This window comes from Bos indicus, chromosome 1 (assembly GCF_029378745.1).
Source record: "Bos indicus isolate NIAB-ARS_2022 breed Sahiwal x Tharparkar chromosome 1, NIAB-ARS_B.indTharparkar_mat_pri_1.0, whole genome shotgun sequence".
NCBI classification, from domain to species: Eukaryota; Metazoa; Chordata; class Mammalia; order Artiodactyla; family Bovidae; genus Bos; species Bos indicus.
This window is the reverse complement of record NC_091760.1, coordinates 148,831,940-148,859,349: the sequence shown is the minus strand read 5'-3', so window position 1 is coordinate 148,859,349 and position 27,410 is coordinate 148,831,940. Positions and strand designations below refer to the sequence as shown.

The 27,410-nt window shown below is 47.4% G+C and overlaps 1 protein-coding gene across 8 annotated transcripts in view; it reads right to left on the bottom strand.

Moving 5' to 3' along the window:
• The window catches only part of DOP1B (DOP1 leucine zipper like protein B), a 131,178-nt gene that overhangs the window by 59,139 nt on the left and 44,629 nt on the right, over window positions 1-27,410 (bottom strand). For 7 of the 8 annotated variants that reach the window (XR_011568658.1, XM_070796656.1, XM_070796671.1 and 4 more), the window contains exons 6-15: window positions 26,715-26,813; window positions 26,264-26,387; window positions 23,925-24,034; window positions 20,280-20,394; window positions 15,066-15,186; window positions 13,011-13,130; window positions 10,562-10,664; window positions 9,180-9,371; window positions 5,625-6,282; window positions 2,709-2,980 (exon numbers count right to left, since the gene is read on the bottom strand). Coding sequence is in view for 7 of the 8 variants with exons in the window: in XM_070796656.1 (XP_070652757.1) it covers window positions 2,709-2,980; window positions 5,625-6,282; window positions 9,180-9,371; window positions 10,562-10,664; window positions 13,011-13,130; window positions 15,066-15,186; window positions 20,280-20,394; window positions 23,925-24,034; window positions 26,264-26,387; window positions 26,715-26,813 (1,914 nt within the window). In the remaining variant the exon portion in view is untranslated. The other variant, XM_070796703.1, reaches the window with a different exon arrangement.

Below are 27,410 nucleotides of genomic sequence, written 5' to 3'. Positions count from 1 at the left end.
ATTGTAGCCTGCCAGGAATGTTTCTGCAACTCACAGGAATTCAGAATGGAAATGAAGTCAATTCTGATAAGATGCATATGGTAAGCCTTAGAGTAGTAACCACTAAAAAAAAACAACTCCAAAAATACATTGAAAAAAATCATTAAGGGGATTAAAACATTACGCTGGAAAAGAGCACTTAATGAAAAAGAAAATAAAAAGGGGGAAACGGTGGGAAAAAAACGAAATCACATACAGAAAACAAGGAAAATGGTGTATTTCTATGAACATGGTAAAAACCACTGAATCGTGAACTTGAAATTGGTGAATTATATTTAAATAATGCTCTTAACAAAAAAAAGAAAAGAACTTCCCTGGTGGTCCAGTAGCTAAGCCTCCACATTCCCAATGCAGGGGGACCCCAGGTTTGATGCGTGGTTAGGGAAGTAGATCCTACATGCTGCAACTAAGACCTGGCAGAGCCAAATAAATATAAAAAAAAAAGGCAGGGGGACAGAACCAAGCTGGAGATGGCTTCAGCTACATGCCTTGCTTGAGGAGGGTTCAACCCAATAGGTGAAAAGCCAGGCCACTTCAAAAGCTGTTCAGAGGACGGGCTATCAAGACCCCAAAGGAGAGTTTACTTCCAGCACTTTATATAAAGCATCGAGAATCTCTCCTCCTCAGGGTCTCTGGGTATGCAGGGCATCTGGAGCCCCTCCTACCCTCAGGGGAAATGGGTTCCCCCTACAGGCCCTGGTGAGTGGTCCTATCCCTGTCTACACTGCACGACCACTCCGTCCTGGCCTGGGTCTCTGCTGTGGTTGACTGGACAGCAGAAGCCACCTGACCCAGGCGTGCTCCACTGACTGCCCATTTAAGAGCCTTGACAGGCGAGCTCAGAACTGTGAAAAAGAGACGCCAGTGTCATTAGCTCTGACAACCAAGCTTGAGGGTCCTGAGGCTGACTGAAGGTCGAGTGACAAGCAGGTTAGGTCCTGGCTGGCAGGGAGACATGGAGAGGAAGCAGCCTTGGGCTCTGACAGCTCCCCAGGTGAGACCTGTGAGAGCCAGCGGCATTCCACTCCCAACCCTGGCCCTCCACAGGCTCCATCTTTATAATAAACCTCAGTTTGTTGTTTTTTTTTTCATGAGCTAGCTGGAATAGCTTTCAGCTTCTTGCAGTTGACTGAGCCCTATAATACCTTATTTTCTTACTCTGTCCCCAAGAAAGATGGACAACACCTGCTCACCATCTTCAGCAACAATCTTTCTCACATTTGACAAATACTAAGCTTTTCTAAGAGGAAGAGATGGTTGGAGAGCATCACCGACTCAATGGACATGAATTAGAACAAGCTCTTAGCAGAGACATTGCTTTGTCAACAAAAGTCCGTCTAGTCAAGGCTACGGTTTTTCCAGTAGTCATGTATGGATGTGAGAGCTAGACTATAAAGAAAGCTGAGCACTGAAGAACTGATGCTTTTGAACTGTGGTGTTGGAGAAGACTCTTGAGAGTCCCTTGGACTGCAAGGAGATCCAACCAGTCCATCCTAAAGGAGATCAGTCCTGAATGTTCATTGGAAGAACTGTGTTGAAGCTGAAACTCCAATACTTTGGCCACCTGATGTGAAGAGCTGACTCATTTGAAAAGACCCTGATGCTGAGAAAGACTGAAGGCAGGAGGAGAGGGGACGACAGAGGGTGAGATGGTGGGAGGGCACCACCAACTCGATGGACATCAACTCTGGGAGTGGACTCCAGGAGTCGGTGATGGACAGGGAGGCCCGGTGTGCTGCAGTCCATGGGGTTGCAGAGTCAGACATGACTGAGAAACTGAAGTCTTTCTTGAGGCTGCTGCTGCTGCTGCTAAGTCACTTCAGTCGTGTTCGACTCTGTGTGACCCCATAGACGGCAGCCCACCAGGCTCCCCCGTCCCTGGGATTCTCCAGGCAAGAACACTGGAGTGGGTTGCCATTTCCTTCTTCAATGCATGAAAGTGAAAAGTGAAAGTGAAGTCGCTCAGTCGTGTCCGACTCTTGGCGACCCCATGGACTGCAGCCTACCAGGCCCCTCCACCCATGGGATTTTCCAGGCAAAAGTGCTGGAGTGGGGTGCCATTGCCTTCTCCGTCCTTGAGGCTAAATAACCTCAAAGCCTCAAATCTCACAAAGTGGGACAAAGTTTCTCTTTCTGTGTATTTGGGTAAGTTAACAATTCTTACTTATGGAGTCCAGTCAGCCTAACGCTGAACACAAATATTACTGAACACTTGCTGTGGGGCCAGAAACTGCCAGGAGCTAGGGTTAGAGACAGACAAAGCAGGCCCAGGTCTCCAGCCACCCTCTCTGGCTGCTACCCAAGGCACGATACTCTTTGTCACCACCACCAAAACCCTAGGCCTTCCCAGGTGGCACAGCGGTAAAGAGTCCGCCTGTCAATGCTGGAGACGCAAGACACATAGTTTTGATCGCTGGGTTGGGAAGATCCCCTAGAGAAGGAAATGGCAACCCCCTCCAGTATTCTTGCCTAGAGAATTCCATGGACAGAGGAGCCTGGGTGGGTTACAGACCATGGGATTGGCAAAGAGTTGGACATGACTGAGCAAGTGACTGCATACACACACACATCCACCCACCCCAACCCCAAAACCTCAGGGACAGCTTCAAAGAAAGAGTCTGGGAAGAAGGTCTCAGGGTCCCAGCTTTCCTCTTCCTGGTGGGAAATACCTGATAGAAGTCCGTTTTCTCTGCAATGACTTTCAGTATTCCTGGAGCGATGGGAGGAACCGTCACCATCTGCAGCTTGCCGAAAAATGGGTTGTGTCCGGAGCTTTTATAGCGTTTCATCTTGTCTTCGATGACGAGGGCAAGGGACTGGGAGTGGTTGATCACTTCGAGTAGGGTGGAGACGGCCACATTCTGGAGGTAGCAGTCAGTCACACAGCAGCAGATGGTCATCAGGGACTTCAGCCAAGGTGGAAAACTGGAATCACCAGCTCCTGAAAGGAAGCCAACCAGAGGATGGAGACACACAAAAACCTCTCGAGACTGGCTCACCAGCCTGCGGACTCTAAGACCTTCAGGTCCGGGAGGCCACCTGCACAGCAGTGTGATCACCTTCTGGCGGTGACACGCTCCACTGTCCCCATTCAGGGCCGGGGGACCAATGAGACCAAAGTCATGTGCTAACAGACTGTTCAAGTTCTGCAAATGTCACTCTTGGGGTTTTGAGATGATTCAAAACACGTTTCTCTTGTTTAAAAAAATTTTGTAAATGGGACTTTCCCTGTGGTCCAGTGGTTAAGGATCTGCCTGCCAGGGCAGGGGACATGGGTTGAATCCCTGGTCTGGGAAGATCCCACACGCCTCGGGGCAACTAAACCTGTATGTACCCTACAACGACTGAAGGCTTCACGCCCTAGAGCCTGTGCTCTGCAACAAGAGACGCCACCGCAATGAGAAGCCTGCTCGCCGCAACTAGAGAAAGCCCTCTCGCGGCAATGAAGGGCCCATGCACCACAACAAACACCCGGTACAGCCACACACACACCCACAAAGTAAACACAGTAAAATCTGAATTGAAATACTTGTAAAATTTACATATAGTAAAGGTTACATTTGTTGGTGCAGAGCTCAAAACGTGTTTTCAAAGTTCTCTTGGTGGGAGGGCACATGGCATTAGCTTTACAAGAGGCTAAAATTATACCAAAGATATCAATGCTAAATGCATTTCTTCCAAGTATACTGTCATCTGCAGCTTGGGAGTCAAAAGACACATTACATGGGACGTTTAACAAAGGTGATGATGAGAGGGGAAACCTTCGCCCTCAGCTCCTACCAACTTGATCACTCTTCTCTTATACCTTCCCCTTGATCCTTTTTTCTTTAAAGTGTTCACTGCCTGCAATAGATTTAATTGCATGTGCCTGAAATTCACATGTGAACGCCCCAAGCCCCCAGGGTAACAGTATTTGGGGCGGGGGGGGGGGTGCCTATGGGAGTGACTGGGTCTAGATGAGGTCCTGAGGGGTGGCCGACATGATGGGATTGGAGCCCTTATTAGAAGACACCAGAGAGACCCCCTACACACCCCACACGCATCCCGGGATGTGAACACATGGCGAGAAGGTGGCAGTCTGTAACGCAGGGAAGAGCTCTCACCAGACACTGACTATGCTGGCACCCTGATGGCAAACTTCTGGACCCAGAACTGTGAGAAAATACATTTCTGTGGTTTAAGCGCCCCCGCCAGCCTATGGTATTTTGTTATGGCAGCCCGGGCTTAACATGCTGCCAGTAACAGTTTGAACTGCGCCCCCATAGAAATTCTTATGTTGAAGTTTATAAACCCGCAGGGCCTCAGAATGACCCTCTTGGGAAATTGGTCGCAGATGTACTAGTTAAAATGAGGGCCTGGTAGAGAAGAGTGGGTGGGCCTCTAATCCAATATAATGGGTGCCCTGAGTGCATGCATGATCAGTCTCTTCAGTCGTGTCCAACTCTTTGCAACTCTATGGACTGCAGTCTGCCAGGCTCCTCTGTCAATGGGATTCTCCAGGCAAGAAGACTGGAGTGGCCAGCCATATGCTTCTCCAGGGGATCTTTCCGACCCAGGGATTGAAGCTGCGTTTCTTATTGTCTCCTGTATTGGCAGGCGGGTTCTTTACCACTAGCACCACCTGGGAAGTCCAGTGGGTACCTTACCGAAGGGAAATTTCAACACAGACACGTACACGGGAAGGATGCCATGGAGAGATGAGGGCTAGGCTCCCACAAGCCTGGGAACCACCAGAGGCTGGAGGAGAGGCCGGAACACACCCTTCTGAAGCACCTTCAGAGGGAGTGCGGCCTTGCCAACACGCTGACCTCAGACTTCTGGCCTCCAGACCGTGTGACAACACATTTCTGTGGTTTAAGCCATTCAGTGGGTGGTACTTTGTTATGGGAGCCCTGGCACACTAACACATAAAGCTTTAGTAACAGGTCTCACGAAACAGTCTATGTACTGACTAGGATGAGGCTCCTTTTATGTCTCAGACTTTTTAACAGGCTGTGCTGGGCACCCGAAGGTTAAAAAATATAGACCCAGGGGTTTTCTTGGTGCTTCAGGGGTTAAGACTTTGTGCTTCCATTGCAGGGGGTGTGGGTTCAATACCTGGTCGGGGAACTAAGATCTCACATGCCGTGTAGTGAAGTGTTAGTTGCTCAGTCGTGTCCGACTCTGCGAACCCATGGACTGTGACCCGCCAGGCTCCTCTGTCCATGGAGATTCTCCAGGCAAGACTACTGGAGTGGATTGCCATTCCCTTCTCCAGAGGATCGTCCTGACCCAAGGATCAAACCTGGGTCTTCTGCATTGGAGGCAGATTCTTTACAGTCTGAGCTACATACAGGGAAGATCCCACATGCCAGGGGGTGCAGCCAAAAAAAAAAAAGGAATTGTAAAGATACAGATGGAGCTTCGTTAGGTTCCCGTCTGGTGAAGACAAACCCAAACTGTACACAGGAATTACGAAACAAGGAAGGAAAATGGGGGTGGGCAGACAGCGCCCTCTCGGTGGCTGTGAAGTTTTAACTCGTCTATAACCCTCAGGGGCCCAAGGCTCCCGACCCCTCCCAGCACACTCCCTGGGTGCCCCTCACCTGGAGGCTGGAAGAGGACCTCACAGAGCTGCTCCATCTCCTCCTCGGACAGGTACACAGGGAAGGTGGCGCAGTCCAGCAGCAGGTGGCAGGCGGCCGCGAAGGCCTCCCGGACGCCCTCCTGGGAGCCCCCCAGGTCTAGGACCACCTGGCCCACGGCCCACCCCTCGTCCTTCTTGCGGCCGGGGCTGCGGGGTAGGGGTGAGGGCGGCTCCACACTCCTGGCCTTGAAGGGGGACCCTCGGGCCATAAAGAGGTCGGAGAGCATCTGCTTGAACTGGGGCACGCCGCCCAGGTGCCGGGCCTCCCACGAGCCCTTCCCACCTTCATCCCGCGGACCCGCAGGCTCCTCCACAGACTTGGTGTCTTCCCCGGACGCCGTCAGCTGCGCCCCGAAAACGTTCTTGTGGGCAAAGTTGGCGATCAGCTCCTGGATGCAAAGGAACGTCCTCTGCATGCTCCCGCCCTTCTTCCAGATGTCGTCTTTGTCCGGGGAAACCCGGGGCACCCGCAAGTGCTCCGAGAGCTCCGGCGAGGAGGCGCTCAGCCCGATGCCGCTGTCTTCCGATTTCAGCGGGGGAAACGGCGCATCTTCATCGCCGGCGGGCATGGCATCTGTGTCGGAAATCACTTCGGTGTTTTCACCTCTGACTGGACTCTGCAAAAAAAAAAAAAAAAAGGAATCTTGTATTGTGGATCTCGTAAGACCGAGGGGTTCAAACATCAAGTGAATCAGGCTACGAATGCATCCTCCCTATTTTTCGAGACCAGTTTTCTACGCCAAGAGGATCTCCATGTGTATCACGAGAGAGCCCTCTTCTTACCATTTATTTAGACCCTTCAGAATCCAAAAAGGTTATTTAAAAACAGTTTCTGCCAGCAGGGACCTACTGTATAGCACAGGGAACGCTGCTCAGTGTTGCGTGGCAGCCTAGACGGGAGGGAAGGGAGCTGGGGAGAAAGGACGCAACGTGTACGTACAGCTGAGTCACTCTGCTGTGTACCTGCAGCTATCACAACAGCGTTCATCCGCTCTCCTCCAGCATGGGCTTCCCAGGGGGCGCTAGTAGTCAAGAATCTGTCTGCCAGTGCAGGAGACCCGGGTTCGATCCCTGGGTGGGGAAGATCCCCCGGAGGAGAAAACGGCACCCACCTCCAGTATCGCTGCCTTGAGAATTCCATGGGCAGAGGAGCCTGCTGCTGCTAAGTCGCTTCAGTCGTGTCTGACTCTGTGCGACCCCATAGACGGCAGCCCACCAGGCTCCCCCGTCCCTGGGATTCTCCAGGCAAGAATACTGGAGTGGGTTGCCATTTCTTTCTCCAATGCATGAAAGTGAAAAGTGAAAGTAAAATCGCTCAGTCGTGTCCGACTCTGTGTGACCCCATGGACTGCAGCCTACCAGGCTCCTCCGTCCATGGGATTTTTCAGACAAGAGTACTGGAGTGGGGTGCCATTGCCTTCTCCGAGAGGAGCCTGGTGGGCCACAAACAGTCCATGGGGTTGCAAAGAGTCAGACACGACTGAGCAACTGAGCACAATACTCCAACGTGAGATAGCCAAATTTTAAGAAAGCAAAATGAAATGAAAAAAGAAAAAGTTCCTGACATTTAAGAATATGAATAAGGAAATTGGGTTGAGCATAAAATACAGGCATAAAGGAATGAAATAAGAGGAGACAGAAGAACAGAGTATTAACCACATACATGACTCACATATGCACACACACGTGTACATACATTCTGTGGCTTTTTCAGAAGGATGACACTTCAATGAATCAACTTCTTATATACTATTATTCAGGGAATACTACATTAAACTGAAAACTTTTCAGCACCTGACCCACTCTCTGGGGAAGAATGAGACAGTATCATGCATATATTTGGAAACATTGTTATTTATATTTGTACACAACACATGCTTATACTTTATAGCTTACATCCTTTTGAGGATTTTTCCAACAGTTTTAACAGGTAGGGAGAAAAAAAAACTAGCTTTGAAAGTGAAGGAAGAACCGGTAACTAGTCTGCAAACTGAGCTTCAAGCCCCACGGGCAGCCCACCTGCCTCCCAGCACTAACCAAAACGCACAGCTCTCCTTTCAGGAAAGGAATAAGGTGAAGTTACTCAGTCATGTCCAGCTCTTTGCGATCCCATGGACTGTAGCCTACCAGGCTCCTCCGTCCATGGAATCTTCCAGGCAAGAGTACTGGAGTGGGTTGCCATTTCCTTCTCCAGAGGATCTTCCTGACCCAGGGATGAAACCCGGGTCTCCTGCATTGCAGGCAGACGCTTTACCCTCTGAGCCACCAGGGAAGCCACCCTCCTTTCAGGAAGGGTTCCCGTTTTTAGCCTGTTCCTGTCTGCCACTGGACTGAATGGATCTCAAGGGCAGAACTTTCAAATCCCTAAACAAAGCATAAATTAAAAAATAATTCAAAGACCATGGGCCTCAAACTGCTCGTGGAACTGTATTGTTATGGTCTTTTTGGAGGACAATTTGGCAGCATCTCTTCACATTAAGAAATGGGCTTGATTCCCATTTCTAGGAACTGATTCCTCAGAGACACTGGCAGCCTTGAGAGCAGGTTGCATGAAGATGTTGACAGCGGCACTGTAGCAGTGAAAAACTAGAAATAACTGGAAAAAAAACAAAAAAAAAAACAACCTCAATAGGGGAGTAGTTGAAGAAACTGTAAAGCCATACCATAAACTCTCATGCAGAAATGAGAAACCAGCAAGATATCGCTGTAAACAGATACAGATGCTCTCCAAGGAGTGTTTGGATGAAAACCAAAGCAAATCAGAGAAATAATGTCTATTATGGGTTGAATTATGTTCCCTAAAAAAAAAATGCTGAAGCCTCCCCAACACCAGTATTTGTGACTGTGATCTTATTTGGAATTAGGGTCCTTGCAGATGATCAAGTGAAATGAGGTCATTAGGGTGGGTTCTAATCCAGTATGATGGGTGTCCTTATAAAAAGGTGAAATCTGGACACACACAGACATGCACACAGGGAAGATATGGGAAGGGGGAGGCTGAGACTGGGGCAGCGGGTCTACTAGTCAAGGAACGCCAGGAACACTAGAAGACGGGGCAATGCACGGAACAGACGCTTCCTCACAGCCTACAAGGAACCACCCTGCTGACACCTTAGCCTCGGACATCTGCCCTCCAGAGCTGGGAGACGGGAACCTTCTGCTGTTCTGTCACCTTACTGCAGCCCCAGGGACTACTCTCTCACTTGTAGTGAGTAAAAAGTAAAAAAATAAGAAAGCGCAAAATTCCCCATATACAAACATACACATAGAAAGGTCGAGATGGTGAGCTGTGTGTAAATCATTAGCTTAGTAGATGGGCTTCAGCAGAAAGACAGTAGGGCAGAGGGTGAAATGAACGGGGTTATTTCAACACGACAAGCTTTCACAAAGCGTATGAGGGTCTTAGAAGCCTGCTTTGGATATTACCGACATGTCTTCTAGTCTTTATTCCTATCCAGGGGGGCCCAAGAGCCCGTTAGCCCGGAAAACCATGTCGGCTCTTCCCAACACGTACCAAGCTCCCACTCGTGGGCTCCGTGTCCAGGTAGGAGGGCGGCATTTGGACCTTGCTGAGCACTTTGAAACAGGTCCTTAGGGCGTGCGTGAGTTCGGGTAAGCTCAGCATCTCCATCTCCTCGGCCAGAGGCTGTAGCAGGCAGCCAAGCACCTGTGGGAGGTACTGGGTTTGCACCTCCGAGTAAAGTTCCTGTGAAACACAGATGTGGGTTTAACTCATGTGTGATCAGCAGAAAGCAGTGCCTTGGAAAACGCAAGCATTTTCTGGGCCTAAGTTTGTTCCACATTTGTTTCCAAGTTGGAAAACAAAACAGTATTTCTTCTTGATCTAAATACATCCATGGACATTTTTTCTCTCCTTTCAGGTGCCTTCCCTCTTTCTAGCAGAAAATGACTGCCACATTCATTTCTCTATTAAGGGAATTTGTTTCCTTGGAGAAAATCAGCCAAGGATGTAACTTTTAAGAAATACGTTTACTTTCTGGGACTTCCCTGGGGGTCCAGTGGTTAAAATTCCATGCTTCCAAATGCAGGGGGTGAGGGTTTGATCTCTGGTCAGAGAACCAAGGTGCCGGGGCAGCGGGACCAAAATTTTCTTTTAAAAAATTTAAAAAAGAAATAACATTCCTTCTCTGGTGGTTCAGCTGGTAAAGAATCTGCCTGCAATGCGGGAGACCTGGGTTCCATCCCTGGGTTGGGAAGATCTCCTGGAGAAGGGAAAGGCTACCCACTCCAGCATTCTTGCCTGGAGAATCCCACGCACAGAGGAGCCTGGCAGGCTACAGTCCATGTGGTCGCAAAGAGTCAGACGTGACTGAGCGACTTTCATTCTATCTATCTATATATCATGATACTCATTCCTAAATAACTGCTGTCCAAGGATGCCACCCAGCTCCTTATCTGGTCTCCGTACCTTCGGCTCAGCCCACTTACCACTGGCTGAAGTGTTATAACTCCGTATACCACAAGGGCCTAAAAGATATGAGACCACATTCAGCTACATCTTCCACGCTGAAACAAACATTAAGTGGTGTCTATGCACAATCACTTTTTCAGTAAGATGTTGGCGGGGGTGGTGGTTCAGTCACTAAGTCATGTCTGACTCTTTGCAACCCCAGGGACTGTAGCCCACCAGGCTCCTCTGTCCATGGGGATTCTCCAGGCAAGAATACTGGAGTAGGTTGCCATTCCCTTCTCCAGGGGATCTTCCTGACCCAGGGATCGAAGCCAGATCTCCTGCATTGCAGGTAGATTCTTTACCGACTGAGCTACACAAGAGAAGTCTGTCGGTAAGATGAGGTTTAGAAAAAGACCAACACCACTAATAAGAATCCCAATGACAGCCAGCATAGAGCCACCTCTGGAGAGCAAAGGACCTACCAGGGGGATCACGTCCAGAAGGAACACGAGGAGGGTGCAGAGCTCTGAGACTGTCGGGGGAGGGCCGATGCTTCTCCCAACAGAGGGACTCCGCTTCACGGGTCTGCGTGAACCACAGGAAAGAAAAACCACTCTCTTGTAATACTATCAAGCAATTCCTATGATTTCCAATAAAGTAATTTATTCTATTTCAACCACAGTGAAAGACAGCTTCTGTAGTTCTAATAATTCAGCCTTGATGCTCAAAATGATGTAACACAGAGAAGCGTCAGTAAGTCTTGAATCTCCGAAACAGGCTGACTCTGACCTGAACTTTATCATAGCAACTGAGAGTGGTCCATGCCCCCATGGGATTCCATACCTGGCTGATCTCAAAGTGTCAACAGCAATAATTCCAGGTCCCCAGCCCCAAACCAAAAGCGTGTTCCCAGGGAAGGAGCCTGGCTCCAGAAGGCAGGACAGCTGTTCGACTTGCTGTGGGAGCAACCGGAGATAGCTCCCCCTCCTGCTCCCACCCCGCATCATCCCCATGAGCTTAGAATCCCTCAGCTCCCAGAGAGAACTGCTACTCCACTGGGGAATTCTACTGGTAGCTGCTTATCTTATTCTCAAACTCAACACTTCCTTTTCAATAAGTAGGCAACTGGATACCTAAGTTAAAAAGTCAATATACTGGTTCTCAAAACAGTAATTTTGGATTCATCCTGCTATCACAGTACAGTTCGACCTGAGTTAACTTTCTTCACTGTAAATGATCGCTTAGGTATCTCAGCGTTTATCTGGGTAAGAAATGGAAGAACTGCATTCACTTCATCGAGGAGATTCTGCTCCTAGGTGTCTATTCTAAAGAGACCCCCCACGTCTGCATATAAAGAGACAGAATCAGTGCGGTCACCAGGGTACTACCTGCAGTGATGAAAAGACTGAACCTGGTTTATTCAGACGCTGGCTGACTGCACCCAAGGTGAACGGACTAGGGGTGTATGTTACCATACAGATAAATCTCCAGAGGTCTCTGACCTGCACCTCCCAACCAAACACACATGGGTGAAAAGTTATACGCAATTTGATACCATTGATGTAAAACTTGAAGAGGCAAAACAGACTGTATCATTTCTGGATAGTTGTTTTTATACTGGATACTTTTTTTATATTTGTTATAAAAGTATAGACATCACTGGGACAGACATGCACTTCAGGACAGTGATTAAAGCTGGGATGAAAGAAGGGAAGCTGCTGGGAAGGTAAGGGGTTAGCTCTGTCTGGGTGGTAACGTTTTATTCCTTAAAAAAAAAAAAAAAGATGTGAAAACCGAAGGTCAAATACTGTCCACAATTTTAGCAATGGGTTCAGGTGTCTGACATTATTTCCCATCTTTTCCTGTGTCTGAAATGTTTCACAGTTAATTCTCTTTTTTAAAGAAAGCGTTCCCGTAACTCTGAAATGGAACTGAGCGGACCAAAACACACTCCGGTCTCAGTATAACATGGCTTTGCTGTCACCCGTGGATCCAATTACAAGTAATTTATTCATCGTAGATTGAAGCGCCCGCTGGGTCTGGCACCAGAGGCGGCAGAGGACATGGCAGGAACAGCTGGGACGTCAGGCAGGCAGGCCTGGTTCCAGTCTCAGCTGCTGCTGATCTGCTGTGCTATATCACACAGGATCCGTCACATCTCTGCTCTCTGGCTCTCTTACATGATGGATGTGCCTGCTTTTCCTGGGGGTATGTGGAGGGGACAGCCTGAGACAAACTTTAGTAAGTTACGCTTTGATTACAGCTACAGGTACCAAAGGCGGTGTGACAACGCAGAATGTTCCAAAGGAGGTGACGGGAATTAAGTTTTATACCATGAATCACAGGACAGAACTGGATCTTAGAGATTACACCTGTCCTCATTTACAGGGAAAATCTGGGAAAGGGCCCCGCGGGGAAGCTTGCAGTCCCAAGCTGGCCACTGCCCCACAGTTTGGAGTCGGTGCAATCCACCAGATTGAAAGTGACGGGAAAGCTGATTACAGCAGCTCAGAACACAAATGTTTTCATCTGAACCCATTATACACTGATTTCAGTAAGAATTTAAGATGACTGATGATTTGAAAAACACTCTCTCTCCAGTCCCTGGGCCACAAAACCAAGCTTGTTGAATAGATCAGGCCTCTAAGGGCACAGTGGAAAGAAACCTGATTAAATTGACACCAACCAGAAAATGCATGGGTTTGTTACTAAAGTTTGACTTTAATTAGGAAGCATCAGCATCGTGTGAACCCTCTCAATGGCAGCGTTCTTAATTCTATTATGAGTTTAAGTGAATCCAATCATATACTCAGCAGAGCTCATCCCAGTGTCAGCCATTGAGTATAACCTGACCACAATGAGCAGCTATGAGAAACCATGACAGCCTCAATTCCTTCCCACATGTTTATAAAGCCTGAACTGGAGGCTTACCTGAAACAGTCCTCAAAACACCTTGTCATGTAATCCCAGAGGAAGTCTGAGCTCAGGGACGTGATCAGCAAATTCACTGTCTTAACAATCTCAGAGGCATTTCTGTTTTCTTTTATTGCACTGTAAAGGAAGAGGAATACTTATACATGTATCTATGAAAAATCCTGTATTATGGGAATACCACGTCTGAAAAACACAAATTCACTGTATCATTCATTCACCTGGGGTGCAGTGTGTGAATAAACCCGTTTCAATCTTTTATGACTTATTTCCGGAGAGGCTGACAAACTTTGTCATAGATAAAATATTACTGTTCTTATATAGGGAAGAGCAAGCACGTGCCATCCTAAATAGTACGTATATTGATACATTCCCTCAGAAGTAAGCTTAAGAGCTACTGAAAAAAGAATGTGATATGGAAAACCAGCTTAAGTCCAACTGTTGGTAATTACATACTCTACTGGTAAAATAACATAGTACAGCCATTTAGGAGAGAAATTTGGCTAACATTTAAATGCACATCTATAACTCAGGGAATTTATTCTAGGGACTTATGCTATAGAAATCCTTGTACAAGCACACAAAGATGTACACATAAGGGAATTATGAGAACGTCATTATAAAATATTGGAAGACTAGAGACCACCCAAAAGTCATTAAGAGATTGATCGATTAGTCAGGATTTCTTAAGTGACAGCTCCTTACTAAGGACTCTAAGGCAACCATTATCCTCCATAGGAGAAGACTGTAAAGCCAGTCATAACTTGCATTAAAAAAAAATAAACAGGCAACTGAACAGCTACTGTAACTTCAGCTTAAAAACAAAAGATAGGCACCTATATACTTAGGCATTGAAAGTCTGGAATGTTTTATGTTTTTCTCAGAAGGGCAGTGGGATTATAGATGGTATCTTTTTTTTCTCAATACTTTCAGATATTGGTACGTTCTACAATGAACATGTATTACTTTCATATTCAGGAAAACAGTAAACCACTCTCATTCTGTGAGGAAAAAACAAACACGAAAGACTCTTGGTATACTTACAGTTAATAACCAGGAAAATCCAACAGATTTCAATTTTCAGTACTTGTGTGTGTATGTGCATTCAGTCGTGTCTGACTCTTCGCGACCCCATGGACTGTAGCCCGCCAGGCTCCTCTATCCCTGGGATTGTCCAGGCAAGAATACTGGAGTGGGTCATCATGCCCTCCTCCAGGGGACCTTCTCCACTCAGGGACTGAACCTGCATCTCCTGCATTGGCAGCAGGTTCTTTACCACTGAGCCACCTGGGAAGTCCTAAATTTTCAGTAGACCAATGCCAAGTCAGGGAAAAAGGAACTACATTAAGAATAAAGGAAAAAGGAAGAGGTAGGAGACAGGGGTTCAATTCCTGGGTCAGGAAGATCCCCTGGAGAAGGGCTCGACCACCAACTCCAGTATTTTTGCCTGAAGAACCCCAGGGACAGAGGAGCCTGGTGGGCAGCAGTCCATAGGGGTGCATAGAGTCGGACACGGCTGAAGCGACTTAGCACGCACCCTTCCTTGAAAAGAACAAAAACAGGACAAGACACAGGGCTGACGGATAAGAACAAAAACAGGACAAGACACAGGGCTGACAGGTAACTACACACTGTGCACGTTACTGCCTTGTCTGCCGTCTCCCAAACCCCACTCGCTGTACCTTCGGGTCCTCCAGCAGGAGCCCCGGGGCCCCCCCTGCCCTCTGACTTGTCTCCTGAAGACTCACACCCACCGGCCCCACTTCCTGACCCCACGTCCTGCCTGCCCTCCTCCCGGTAACTCACAGTTGTACACTAGACCCAGCTGCCTTTGTTGTGCAACTTTTCACACTCTGCCAAAAACACAGTCTGTACGTCCCAGGCTGGGGCAGAGACAAGATCAAACTCCTCGTAACCTTCTCAGCATTCAACAGGGAAAAGTTGATTCAGGTTGACTGATTTAAGAGCAGAAGTTATCTTAAGGAGTGGCTTGGCCTGCTACATCTCCAGCCTCGAGCACATCAGGAAGAGTGAATTTGAAAGCCACGCCCCTACCTTATCACCGAACTTCCGCTCTGAGTGTAGCTAAGTTTAAGATCAGAGCCAAGAGCATCTCTGCAATAAGAATAAAACGCCCGGATGACTTCGAGAAACAAATTCTCAACAACTTGAGGCCCTGCAATTATAAAGAAAATGGCCAAATGAATGAATGAGTAAATAAGAAATAAAATATCAGTATTTTTTAAAAATCCATTTTTAAACCAACAAATGACAAGTGTGTAACACATATCATGAGTAACTCCATATACATAGATAATTTGTATAGTCTTAAATGTACAGAAACTTAACTTTGGTTGTGAAAATCACAACTTTAGTTGGGGGAATAACATCCATGAAGACAGTCACCATTTCTGTTGTTGTTCAGTCGCTCAGTCGTGTCCGACTCTTTGTGACCCCATGGACTACAGCACACCAGGCTATCCTGTCCTTCACTATCTTCTGGAGTTTACTCAAACTCGTGTCCACTGAGTCACTGATGCCAAACAACCATCTCATCCTCTATTGTCCCCTTCTCCTCCTGCCCTCAATCTTTCCCAGCTTCAGGGTCTTTTCCAACGAGTCACCACTTCGCGTCAGGAGGCCAAAGTATTGGAGCTTCAGCATCAGATTTTCCAATGAATATTCAGGGTTGATTTCCCTTAGGATTGACTGGTTTGATCTTTCTGTCCAAGGGAACATTTTTGTAGGGCTTACTATGCGCTGGCCACTATTCTGAGCATTCTGTAACTATTAACTTATTTAATCCTTACAACAGCCAAAGAACCAGGTATGTAATGAGGTATGCTGTCCTGATTATGGATGAGGCAACTGAGGCTGAGTAACTAGCCCAGGTGGATTCTCCCAGGTGGAGGCAGGGGATGAATATTAAGAGCACAGAAACTGCCCAGCCAGAGACAGTCCCTCTACATAAACCCCAACACAGTAGGGCAATTTCCCATTGTGAATACTTTTAATGATGAGCTAGAATGACACAAGAGAAATAATCACCAACCCAGAAAAGCTTAAGATGGCACAAGAGAACTGGACCCTGCCAGACAGGCAGGTAGGAAGCGACTGGACATTTCTGCTCCTCGAGCACCAACCAGTAGGCCTCATGGAAGGTCATGGCTTCCCACCCTTGTAATCAGAGGAATGGACACAGCACGAGGCAGAGAAAACACAAGCTCTGTCAACAAAGAATAAGCAAATAATCTGATCTCTTACGCTTCCAAAGGCAAAGGCCCCCTTTTCACAATAAGCCCCAGGTTGTATTTTATCTACAGCATAAAACTGTGTGTGTGTGCTCAGTCTTGGTGGGTCTTTGTGACGCCCTGGACCGCAGCATGCCAGGTTCCTCTGATCATGGAATTTTACAGGCACGAATACTGGAGTGGGTTGCCATTTCCTACTCCAGAGGATCTTCCCAACCCAAATGGTTTTTACTAGTGAAGGAAAGTGGTTGACATTCAAGGAGAAATGAGGAATTGGCTAAAGCCTGGTAGCCAAAGCACAGATAAGACTGACCGTCTTGTGCCTTCCAGTCTACAGTATCAATCCTCTCCTTTGCCCTTCACAAAGAGGGGCCTTTGTGAAGAGGGGCTTGTGAACAACAAGAGGGGCTCTGTGCCTTTCAATGGGAAACTAAACTATCAGAGAGACAAATTTGACTTCTGTGATGAGGCAGAAACCCATCATTCATCCCATTCCAGAAAATACAACCTGGAGCCCAAGTTAGTTCAACACTCACTTGACCCAGGTCAAGGCCTTGACATAAAACACCCATCCCCAAGGCGGAGCCTGGAGACACACAAGCCTTGTGCTTTGAATTTGATCAGGAGCAACCAGAGATGCACCTGGTTCATCTGTGCATCATGCACCCAAGTTCATCTGTGTCACAGGAGTTAGCATCTTGGGGATGGGCCATCCAAGGGTCATCAAGTAAGGAGCAACGTTCTGACAAACAGAGCTCAGGTTCTGCAGTCAGACAGACTCCAGAGTTTCAGTCCAGCTGAAACTCCAGCTCCTCGGTGGGCCCTGGAAAATGACTCAGACTTGCTCCGCCCTATTCTCCATCTGCAGAATGTGTGTAGTCAGAAAAGCTACTCAGGGTTTTTGAAGGTATGACATATGCATGGATGTATATTAATGATGTGTGTGTTAGTCGCTCAGTCATATCCAACTCTTTGAGTTGGTCTGTAGCCTGCCAGGCTCCTCTGTCCATGGAATTCTTCAGGCAAGAACACTGGAGTGGGTAGCCATTCCCTTCTCCAGGGGATCTTCCAGACTGAGGGGTCAAACCTGGGTCTTCCACACTGCAGGCAGATTCTTTACTGTCTGAGCCACCAGGGATGTATGGATGCAAGAGCTGGACCATAAAGAAGGCTGAACGCTGAAGAATTGATGCTTTTGAACTGTGGTGTTGGAAAAGACTCTTGAGAGTCCCTTGGACTGCAAGGAGATCCAACCAGTCCATCCTAAAGGAGATCAACCCTGGATATTCATTGGAAGGACTGATGTTGAAGCTCTAATACTTCAGCCACCTGATGCAAAGAGCCAACTCACTAGAAAAGACCCTGGTGCAGGGAAAGACTGAAGGCAGGGGGAGAAGGGGTCAACAGAGGATGAGATGGTTGGATGGCATCACTGACTCGATGGACATGAGTTTGAGCAAGCTCCGGGAGATAGTGAAGGACAGGGAAGCCTGGTGTGCTGCAGTTCATGGGGTCACAAAGAGACATGACTGAGTGACTGAACAACAACAAATATTAATGATGCACAAAATGATTGCCCCTCAAATGTCACTGTTATTATTAACAACAAGTAGGACACATTAGGACCACAGTCTCCCTTCTAACGTGACCAGAAGCCTACGTTTCCCTTTATCTGCCTAGAGGTTAGTGCCTCCCCGGCTGCATACATGCCTCACGCCTGTCTCTGAAAGCATCAAGGAAAGGTCCCCGTCCTGATGCCTGATGGAGAGGAACTTCGCTAACACTCTCCACTCCTGTTCTCTGCAAATAGTGCCTGAACAGCAGGCCGCCCTGAGCAGAAGGCTCAGAGGACGCCATCGAGACTGAATCCGGGGCAGAAGAAGGGCTTTCCTGGCCGGTGACGCTGTTCAAGGCGTGAGGTGCTGATTTCTCAGGGTGAATGGACACTGGAGCAGTTTATCTCTTTTAAAGCAAGGGAGAGAGAAGGCCACTTTCCTGTTTGACTCCCAGAGGACCACAGTGTGTAAAGGGGGAGCCTTCCCGACCCAGAGTCTAGTTTAACCTGAGGCCTGAGACAGCTGGGATCCAGGCGGGGGTTTACAACCAGCCTCCTATTTACATTTCTTGAGGAAAGGAGGCAGGTGGGCTGGAGGCTGGATATTTACCATCAGCCTCCTGTTTGCATTTCAAAAAAGGAATAACAGAAATAGGGTAAAGAGCCAGGCTTCCTTCCTGTTTTAATATACAGCTGTGGGCAGGGACAGGGGGGCTGAACTCCTTTTGCATAAAGGATCACGAGTTCATGTATTTCCCCTCCTTGGGGCAAGGGAGACGCTGCACAGGCACAGGAAGCCTCCTTGGGGGGTCAAAAGAGGAGGGGCACCATCCCATAATAGGTAATGCTAAGCCTCCCTCCCGTTGGCCTTTGGGCTGGAATCCATCTTGGGAAAAAGTTGCACACGCATGTTGGGGAGGGTCTTCAGGCTCGTCGGGTGTGGGAAAAGAAATCAGGTAACTGGCCAAAGGCAAAGACCTGGAGGAACTGCCCTACACAGATGATTTAACCGTCTCTCTGCTGCTCTCCTCACTAGATGGGACACCCACACCCTTTCTCTGCCTTACCAATGGACCGGCCGTGTGCATGCTCAGTCGTGCCCGACTCTTTATGACCCTCTGGACTGTGGCCCACCAGGCTCCTCTGTCCATGGGATTTCCAGGCAAGAATACCAGAGTGGATTGCCATTTCCTTCTCCAGGGGATCTTCCGGACCCAGGGATCGAACCTCGGTCTCCTGCATCTCCTGCACTGCAGGTGGATTCTTTACCACTGAGCCATCGGGGAGGCCCTATTTCTGCCTTTCTTCCGTCTTAACAAACTATTTCTCTGTGTGCTCTCCTACTTGTTGTTCTGAGTCTCTAATAATAAACTTTGAACCTGTTTTTATAGCTTTTGCCTCTTAGACAAATGTATTTTTCAATGGGGTAAAGGGCCAGTGGAATTTTGCTTCTTGCCTCTAGCCCTTGCTGGACTAGTGGCCAGGATTCCTGGCTTTCATCCAGGATACCCAGGTTCAATTTCTGGGCAGGGGTCTAAGATCTCACTTCAAGTTACCACTCACTGCTATCTCTCCGAAATCAGACCCTCCTTCATGTGACAGAGGAAAAGACTGAGGCCTACATGGCAGAGGGAGCTTGTCTGGACTCCCAAGGCAAAAAGACGGAGGAGGGTCCCCTGTTTTCTTGAGAATACAACCAAAGCCATTTAACTGAAGACACGTTCTCATAAAGTCAGTACTGTACGTGCCGTGCAGACATGTGTGCCAATGAGCATAACAGCTCAAAGGTATTTTCCTAAAATAAAAATTCAAGTAACTGTGCAAAAAATTTAAGAAGAAACTGCCTGCAAAGGTGAGAGACCCGTGTTCGATCCCTGGGTTGGGAAGATCTCCTGGAGAAGGATATGGCAACCCACTCCAGTATTCTCGCCTGCAGAATCCCATGGACAGAGGAGCCTGGTGGGCTACAGTCCTACTGAACGTGGGATCACAGAGAGTCAGACACGACCAAAGCGACTTAGCAGCAGCAGCAATTAGTGAAAACTGAAGCACAGAGCATGACTGAAGTCCCTCAAGATTCTGAAATTCCAAAGAGTAAACTGTATTCTAAACGATGCGGTGGCTTCCCTTGTAGCTCAGTCGGCAAAGAATCCACCTGCAATGCAGGAGACTTGCTGGCAATGCAGGAGACCTGCCTTCAACGCAGGAGACCTGGGTTTGGTTCGTGGGTCAGGAAGATCCCCTGGAGAAGGCAATGGCAACCCACTCCATTGTCCTTGCCTGGAAAATCCCATGGATGGAGGAGCCTGGGGGGCTGCAGTCCACGGGGTCCCCCGAGTCGGACCCGAGTTGGCAACTAAACCACTAGCAAACAATGGGGTGACTGCACCTCACCGATATTTAACTCCCTCTCAGCAGGGCATCCACCTTCGGCGCGTGTCGGTAGAGCACGTCTGGTGTTACCTATTTCCGGCTTGTCGAGCAGACTGACGAGGATGCGGAAAGGCTTTAGGTGCCCGTGGTGGCGCTCCTCTACGTCGGTGTCAGGGAACTTCTGGTGCAGGATCTCAGCCAGACCCTGTTGTTTTTTTTTAAAAAAAAGCCACACATTAGGGTATTATATACAGTATAGTGTTGATGGCTTATGGTGAACGGTGTTGGATTCGGAATTTCCAAAGGACAGGGTTTTGCTTTGGGACCAGAGACTTGGCTTCAGTCACTTAGAGCTTTGTGCGCCAAAGTTTTATTACAGTGAAAAGTGGACAGAGAAACAGTTCTGACATCAGAAGGGGGTGGAGTTCAGTTGGGGCTTTATATATACTTTTGCAGTTGCTTACTAACAGTAGAAGGAAATAGAGAAGGAAATGGCAACCCACTCCAGTATTCTTGCCTGGAAAATCCCATGGATGGAGGAGCCTGGTAGGCTACAGTCCATGGGGTCGCAGAGAGTTGGACATGACTGAGCGACTTCACTTTACTAACAGTAGAAAGGTCTTACCAGACCCACTCCCACAACATATCTCTTAAGATAACAGGATGAGTCAGAAGGTTCTTAAGGAGGAGAAACATGTACTTGAGCAGGATACATTGTTGCTATATAATTATTAGTATAGAGTTTAAGCAAAGGAGAAAAGGAAAGATATTCCCATTTGAATGCAGAGTTCCAAAGGATAGCAAGGAGAGATAAGAAAGCCTTCCTCAGTGATCAATGCAAAGAAATAGAGGAAAACAACAGAATGGGAAAGACTAGAGATCTCTTCAAGAAAATTAGAGATACCAAGGGAACAAACATTTCATGCAAAGATGGGCTTGATAAAGGACAGAAATGATACGGACCTAACAGAAGCAGAAGATATTAAGAAGAGGTGGCAAGCATACACAGAAGAACTGTACAAAAAAGATCTTCATGACCCAGATAATCATGATGCTGTGATCACTCACCTAAAGCCAGACATCCTGGAATGTGAAGTCAAGTGGGCCTTAGAAAGCATAACTATGAACAAAGCTAGTGGAGGTGATGGAATTCCAGTTGAGCTATTTCAAATCCTGAAAGATGATGCTGTGAAAGTGCTGCACTCAACATGCCAGCAAATCTGGAAAACTCAGCAGTGGCCACAGGACTGGAAAAGGTCAGTTTTCATTCCAATCCCAAAGAAAGGCAATGCCAAAGAATGCTCAAACTACCGCACAATTGTACTCATCTCACACGCTAGGAAAGTAATGCTCAAAATTCTCCAAGCCAGGCTTTAGCAATACGTGAATCATGAACTTCCAGATGTTCAAGCTGGTTTTAGAAAAGGCAGAGGAACCAGAGATCAAATTGCCAACATCTGCTGGATCATCAAAAAAGCAAGAGAGTTCCAGAAAAACATCTATTTCTGCTTTATTGACTATGCCAAAGCCTTTGACTGTGTGGATCACAATCAACTGTGGAAAATTCTGAAAGAGATGGGAATACCAGACCACCTGACCTGCCTCTTGAGAAACCTATACGCAGGTCAGGAAGCAACAGTTAGAACTGGACATGGAACAACAGACTGGTTCCAAATAGGAAAAGGAGTATGTCAAGGCTGCATATTGTCACCCTGCTTATTCAACTTCTATGCAGAGTACATCATGAGAAACTCTGGGCTGGAAGAGGCACAAGCTGGAATCAAGATTGCCAGGAGAAATATCAATAACCTCAGATATGCAAATAACACCACCCTTATGGTAGAAAGTGAAGAGGAACTAAAAAGCCTCTTGATGAAAGTGAAAGAGGAGAGTGAAAAAGTGGGCTTAAAGCTCAACATTCAGAAAACTAAGATCATGGCATCTGGTCCCATCACTTCATGGGAAATAGATGGGGAAACAGTGGAAACAGTGTCAGACTTTATTTTTCTGGGCTCCAAAATCACTGCAGATGGTGACTGCAGCCATGAAATTAAAAGACGCTTACTCCTTGGAAGGAAAGTTGTGACCAACCTACATAGCATATTCAAAAGCAGAGACGTTACTTTACCAAAAAAAGGTCCGTCTAGTCAAAGCTATGGTTTTTCCAGTGGTCATGTATGGATGTGAGAGTTGGACTGTGACGAAAGCTGAGCACCAAAGAATTGATGTTTTTGAACTGTGGTGTTGGAGAAGACTCTTGAGATTCCCTTGGACTGCAAGGAGATCCAACCAGTCCATCCTAAAGGAGATCAGTCCTGGGTGTTCACTGGAAGGACTGATGCTGAAGCTGAAACTCCAATACTCTGGCCACCTCATGTGAAGAGCTGACTCACGGGAAAAGACTCTGATGCTGGGAGGGATTGGGGGCAGGAGGAGAAGGGGACGACAGAGGATGAGATGGCTGGATGGCATCACTGACTCAATGGACATGAGTTTGGGTAAACTCCAGGAGTTGGTGATGGACAGGGAGGCCTGGCATGCAATTCATGGGGTTGCAATGAGTTGGACACGACTGAGCGACTGAATTGAACTGATAGAGTTTAAGGAAAAACAGACCCTTGAGCAAGATGAGTTGTTTTGTTGTGTAATCATTAGCTCTGGGTTTAAAGAAAGTTAGTCTTAGAAAAGATAGGTTGTTGTCATAACAACTCAGAGTTTAAGGGAAAAAAAAAATGTCTTATGTGACTTAAGATGAAGGAATATAGAAAAAAAAAAGGTTTGTCCCTCAAGGCCCTGGACTCCTTATCAACCTACTTAAGAATCAGCTGTCTCTCAAAAGAGACACAGATATAAACAACAGACTTTTGGACTCTGTGGGAGAAGGCGAGGGTGGGATGATTTGAGAATAGCATTGAAACATGTATATCACCATATGTGAAACAGATCACTAGTCCAGGTTCAATGCATGAGACAGGGTGCACCGGGATGACCCAGAGGGATGGGTGGGGAGGGAGGTGGGAGGGGGGTTCAGGATGCGGGACACATGTACACCCGTGGCTGATTCAGGTCAATGTATGGTAAAAACCACCACAATATTGTAAAGTAATTAGCCTCCAATTAAAAAAAAAAAAGAATCAGCTGTCTCAGAGTGACATCACGGGTTGTTCTAGTTGTTAAACATTCTGGGATAGAAGTAAAAGCAGTCACACGGCACGAGATGAGAACCCGTGGCCCTCCATACCATGGGTTTTGCTTCCTGGGATTTAGTCGTCCACAAATTGCAAATATTTGGGGGGAAAAAATTCCAGAAAGTTCCCAAAGGCAAAACTTGAGCTTGCCATGCACTGGCAAGTACCTATATAGCATATACACTGTGTTCTGCAACATATTTACATAGCATTTATGTCACAAATCATCTAGAGGTGGTGTCACAAGTAATGTAGAGATGAATTAAGGTACGCGAGAGGACGAGCATATGTTACATGCAAACACCAGGCTGTGTTATATACAAGGGACTTAAGCATCTGTGGATTTTGGTATCCACAGGGTGGGGGTGTGGGAAGGGCTGGAACCACTCCCTGTGGATTCCAGGGGATGACCACACATGGATTTTTCCCAACTGCGTATGAAGGAACGGGCCCCATGTCTACTCTGAGGTCCCACAAGGAACCTCACTGAAAAACCACAATTAGGAAGTTCCTGATTGGGATCCCCTTTCCAGAAACGCTCCTTTACCTCAACTAAAAGATCCTTGGAGTATTTCTCAAAAAAATACATGGACTGGTCTTCATAAACATTTGAGACTTCGGATTCGGGCACGATGGTATTTCCTTTAATATCTGAACCTGTAAAAGAACAAGAAGCATGAGATGTAAAGAAATTTACACGTTCAGAGTACATCTTATCATGCAAAGGTCTTATGCTCTGGTATTTCAAAAAACAGTACACCTCCAACAGAAAATAAAAATCAGATTCAGCAAAACCAAGTCCTATCTTTCTGACAGTGGCGTGCCAGGAATCAGACAGGCAGAATTCCATCTCAACGGGCTTCAGTTGAGTTTACCCCAAGAATTCATCCTGTCTTTGACAAGTATGATTATGAGAATCAAACAGAATGACTATCATTTGTGAAAACCGGTGCTTACTTGTACAGCAGTATGAGAAATCAAGGTATTCTCATCTGTACACCCTCATTTTGAGCTGTGGCTAAGTCTCTAAGGTCCTTAGGGCAAGGCACAGCATCTTTCTAAGCAGAGAGTCTGGACTCCTGGGGTCATGGCTTATACAAGTGGAAGCTGTTACTGAGCTTGGGTCCCAGGTCCTCCCTACAGACAAGGTGCTGAGCCCCCCTGGGAGGGAGCTGTGCATTTGACAAAATCATCCTTTTAACAAAAAAATGTTTAAAGACCCTGTAAATATCCCTCTGGAGATCCTTCATAAGCTTCCAAGCTATGACTTCTGAAAGTTTTCTAACTAGCAGAAGAAAGAGTTAGGACTTTCTGACATTGATATGCCAGGTGGCACAGCGGTAAAGAATCCACCTGCCAAGCAGGAGACGCAGGTTTGATCCCTGGGTTGGGAAGATCCCCTGGAGAAGGAAATGGCAACCCACTCCAGTATTCTGGCCTGGAGAATCCCATGGACAGAGGAGGCTAGCGGGCTACAGTCCTTGGGGTCGCAAAGAGTCAGACACTACTGAGCGACTGGGCACCATGAGGGTTAAAAAGAAAAAAAGCTGAGAAGCAGAGGATTTTCAGGCCAGTGAAAACCCTCCAGGTGACACTCTAATGGGAGACATGTATTGTTATAGACTTTTGTCTAAATCCACAGAACGCACAGCACTGAATGGGAATAAATGGGGAGGGAGGGGGCGGGGCTGTGGTGATGACAACATGTCGGTGTAGGTCCCTCAACTGTGATAAAAGTGCCGTTCTGCTGGGGGATGCTGGTTAGAGGGAGGCTGCGTGCATTTTGGGGAGGAGGGCTAGATGGGAACTCTCCATACCTTCCTCTTAGTTTTGCTGTGACCCTAAAACTGCTCTAAAAAAATAAAGCCTTAAAGGAGAAGCTCTGGAGTCCTTTCACAATCACTCTGTTCACCATCTTCTCTTAGGGACATGAACTTGGGAATCTGCAACATTCAGAAAGTGCTACCTTTTAGGCCCTGTGATTTCCTGAACTTGTCCCCATGAAGCCTTTCAACTGACAGTCAAGGGCTCTTTTCCTGCAGGTGCAGAGTCTGTCCACAAAAGAAGCGCGCAGAAACATGAATCAGGGTTCTCGCGCGCTCCCAAAGCCACCCAAAGAAAGTCAAAGTGTGAGTCGCTCAGTCGTGTCTGACTTTTTGCAGCCCCATGGACTGTAGCCCTCCAGGCTCCTCTGTCCATGGGATTCTCCAGGCAAGAAGCCTGGAATAGGCAGCTATTCCCTTCTCCAGGGGAATCTTTCCGACCCAGGGATCAAACCCGGGTCATCTGCATTGCAGAAAGATTCTTTACCATCTGAGCCATCAGATGGTAAGTCATCCAAATACCTCCCCAAATGCATCAAAGCCACAGATGTTCCCATCCAGACAAAACCTTCCTTGACCATACTCCCATGTTTCTGGGTTTTCTCACACACACCCTTCTACCATGAAACTTCTCCACGGCAACAAGCTTCTACCTGAACAAGGCCTAGCCACCGTTATTTTGTGGTCTTCCAAGTTTCTTAAAATTGAATTCAGTTAACATTTTACAAATCTCATTGCTCAGTTGCTTGGTCGTATCCAATCTTTGCGACCCTATGGACGACTGTAGCCTGCCAGGCTCCTCTGTCCATGGGATTTCCCAGGCAAGAACACTGCAGTGGGTTGCCATTTCTTTCTCCAGAAAATCCAGTCACTTCCCTGTATTTTATGTACTGACTGCAAAATAACCAAAGCTGCGGGCTAGACAGCAGAACTCTGCTGACCAGTTGACAGTTCGGTCTGCATGCTGTCTTACCACACTGATGACATTCAGAAATGCATCACCAAGATTAGAACTTATTCCCCAAATCAGCACCTTCCCTCTGGCTCTCTAGCCCCTACATACCAAGTAACCATGCATAAAGCCTTCTATTCAGAGACATATCCCGTCTCAGGAGGGTCTGAGTGGCAGCTGAGAGGATGCGCACGATGTCGGATCTGAGCAGGGGGATGGCTCTCTCATTGGAATCCTAGGAGGAGGACGAAGGAAACTTTACTGCAAGGTGGTGACATGGTGAATTGCTGGCCTTCTGACATGTGGACCCTCTTTAGCAGCCTACAAAGCTTTACCTTAAAGAGGGGGTTCTCAAAAGGGGTGGATTCTTTACATGCTGCCCAGGGGAGAAGCTACTCGATTCTGCTATGGAAACACCACCTGCACAGAAATGAGCTGAACGGGGACAGTGGTCACTGAGCGCCTGCCCTCCTCTCCTGACAAGACGGCTCGGGTCTCTCCCGCCTACCCCACGGCCTCAGGGAAGCCCAGCACTGCCCCTGGAAGAACACAGACTGCTCACCAGACAGGTATAAAATGGGAAGAAGAACAGGACAATCTCCAGGTTATTTCTTTGCACCAGCACGTTTGAGTCCAACAGGCACGCACATAAGGACTTTATCTGCAAGGGACAAAATGCCGTGAACATTTCACGCCCAAGACACTGAGCATCATTTGCAGCTATTCTTTTGAATCGTAAAAATGAAAACAACTCTTCCTGGTCATCTTGAAAGCACTGTGTTAAGGTCACGTGGAACAGAACAACACGGTGTAAATATGGGAAACTTGGTTCTAGCTCCAGACGCTAGGGGGAGCTCTGTGTCGTGGGAAAGACAGCACTGTTTGATTTCAGAAGTGGAGAGGCTTGGACCGGATGGCCAGGCTCTAAGACCTCAGATCCTACAATCCCAGAAAGAAACGTTTTTAAGTTCCAACAGGGACCTTTGACTATATTAAAACTCCAATGACATCCAGCCAAACGGACTCCAAACCAATTCAATGCGGATTTTGAGGGTCCTTTCTGAGTACAGATAGAGGTGCTACAGCTGCAGGAGAGAAAACCAGCCATAAGAAGAGTTTTAACAAAAAGCTGTGAGACGGGAAGAGGAGAGGGCGAGATCTTTCCACTGGGGGGAACAGCGAAGCTTTGTGGGGAAGCTGAGCTTGAAAGACAGGCGGACAGATGCTGAGATGGGCGAGAAGAGACGGGCAGTGAGCA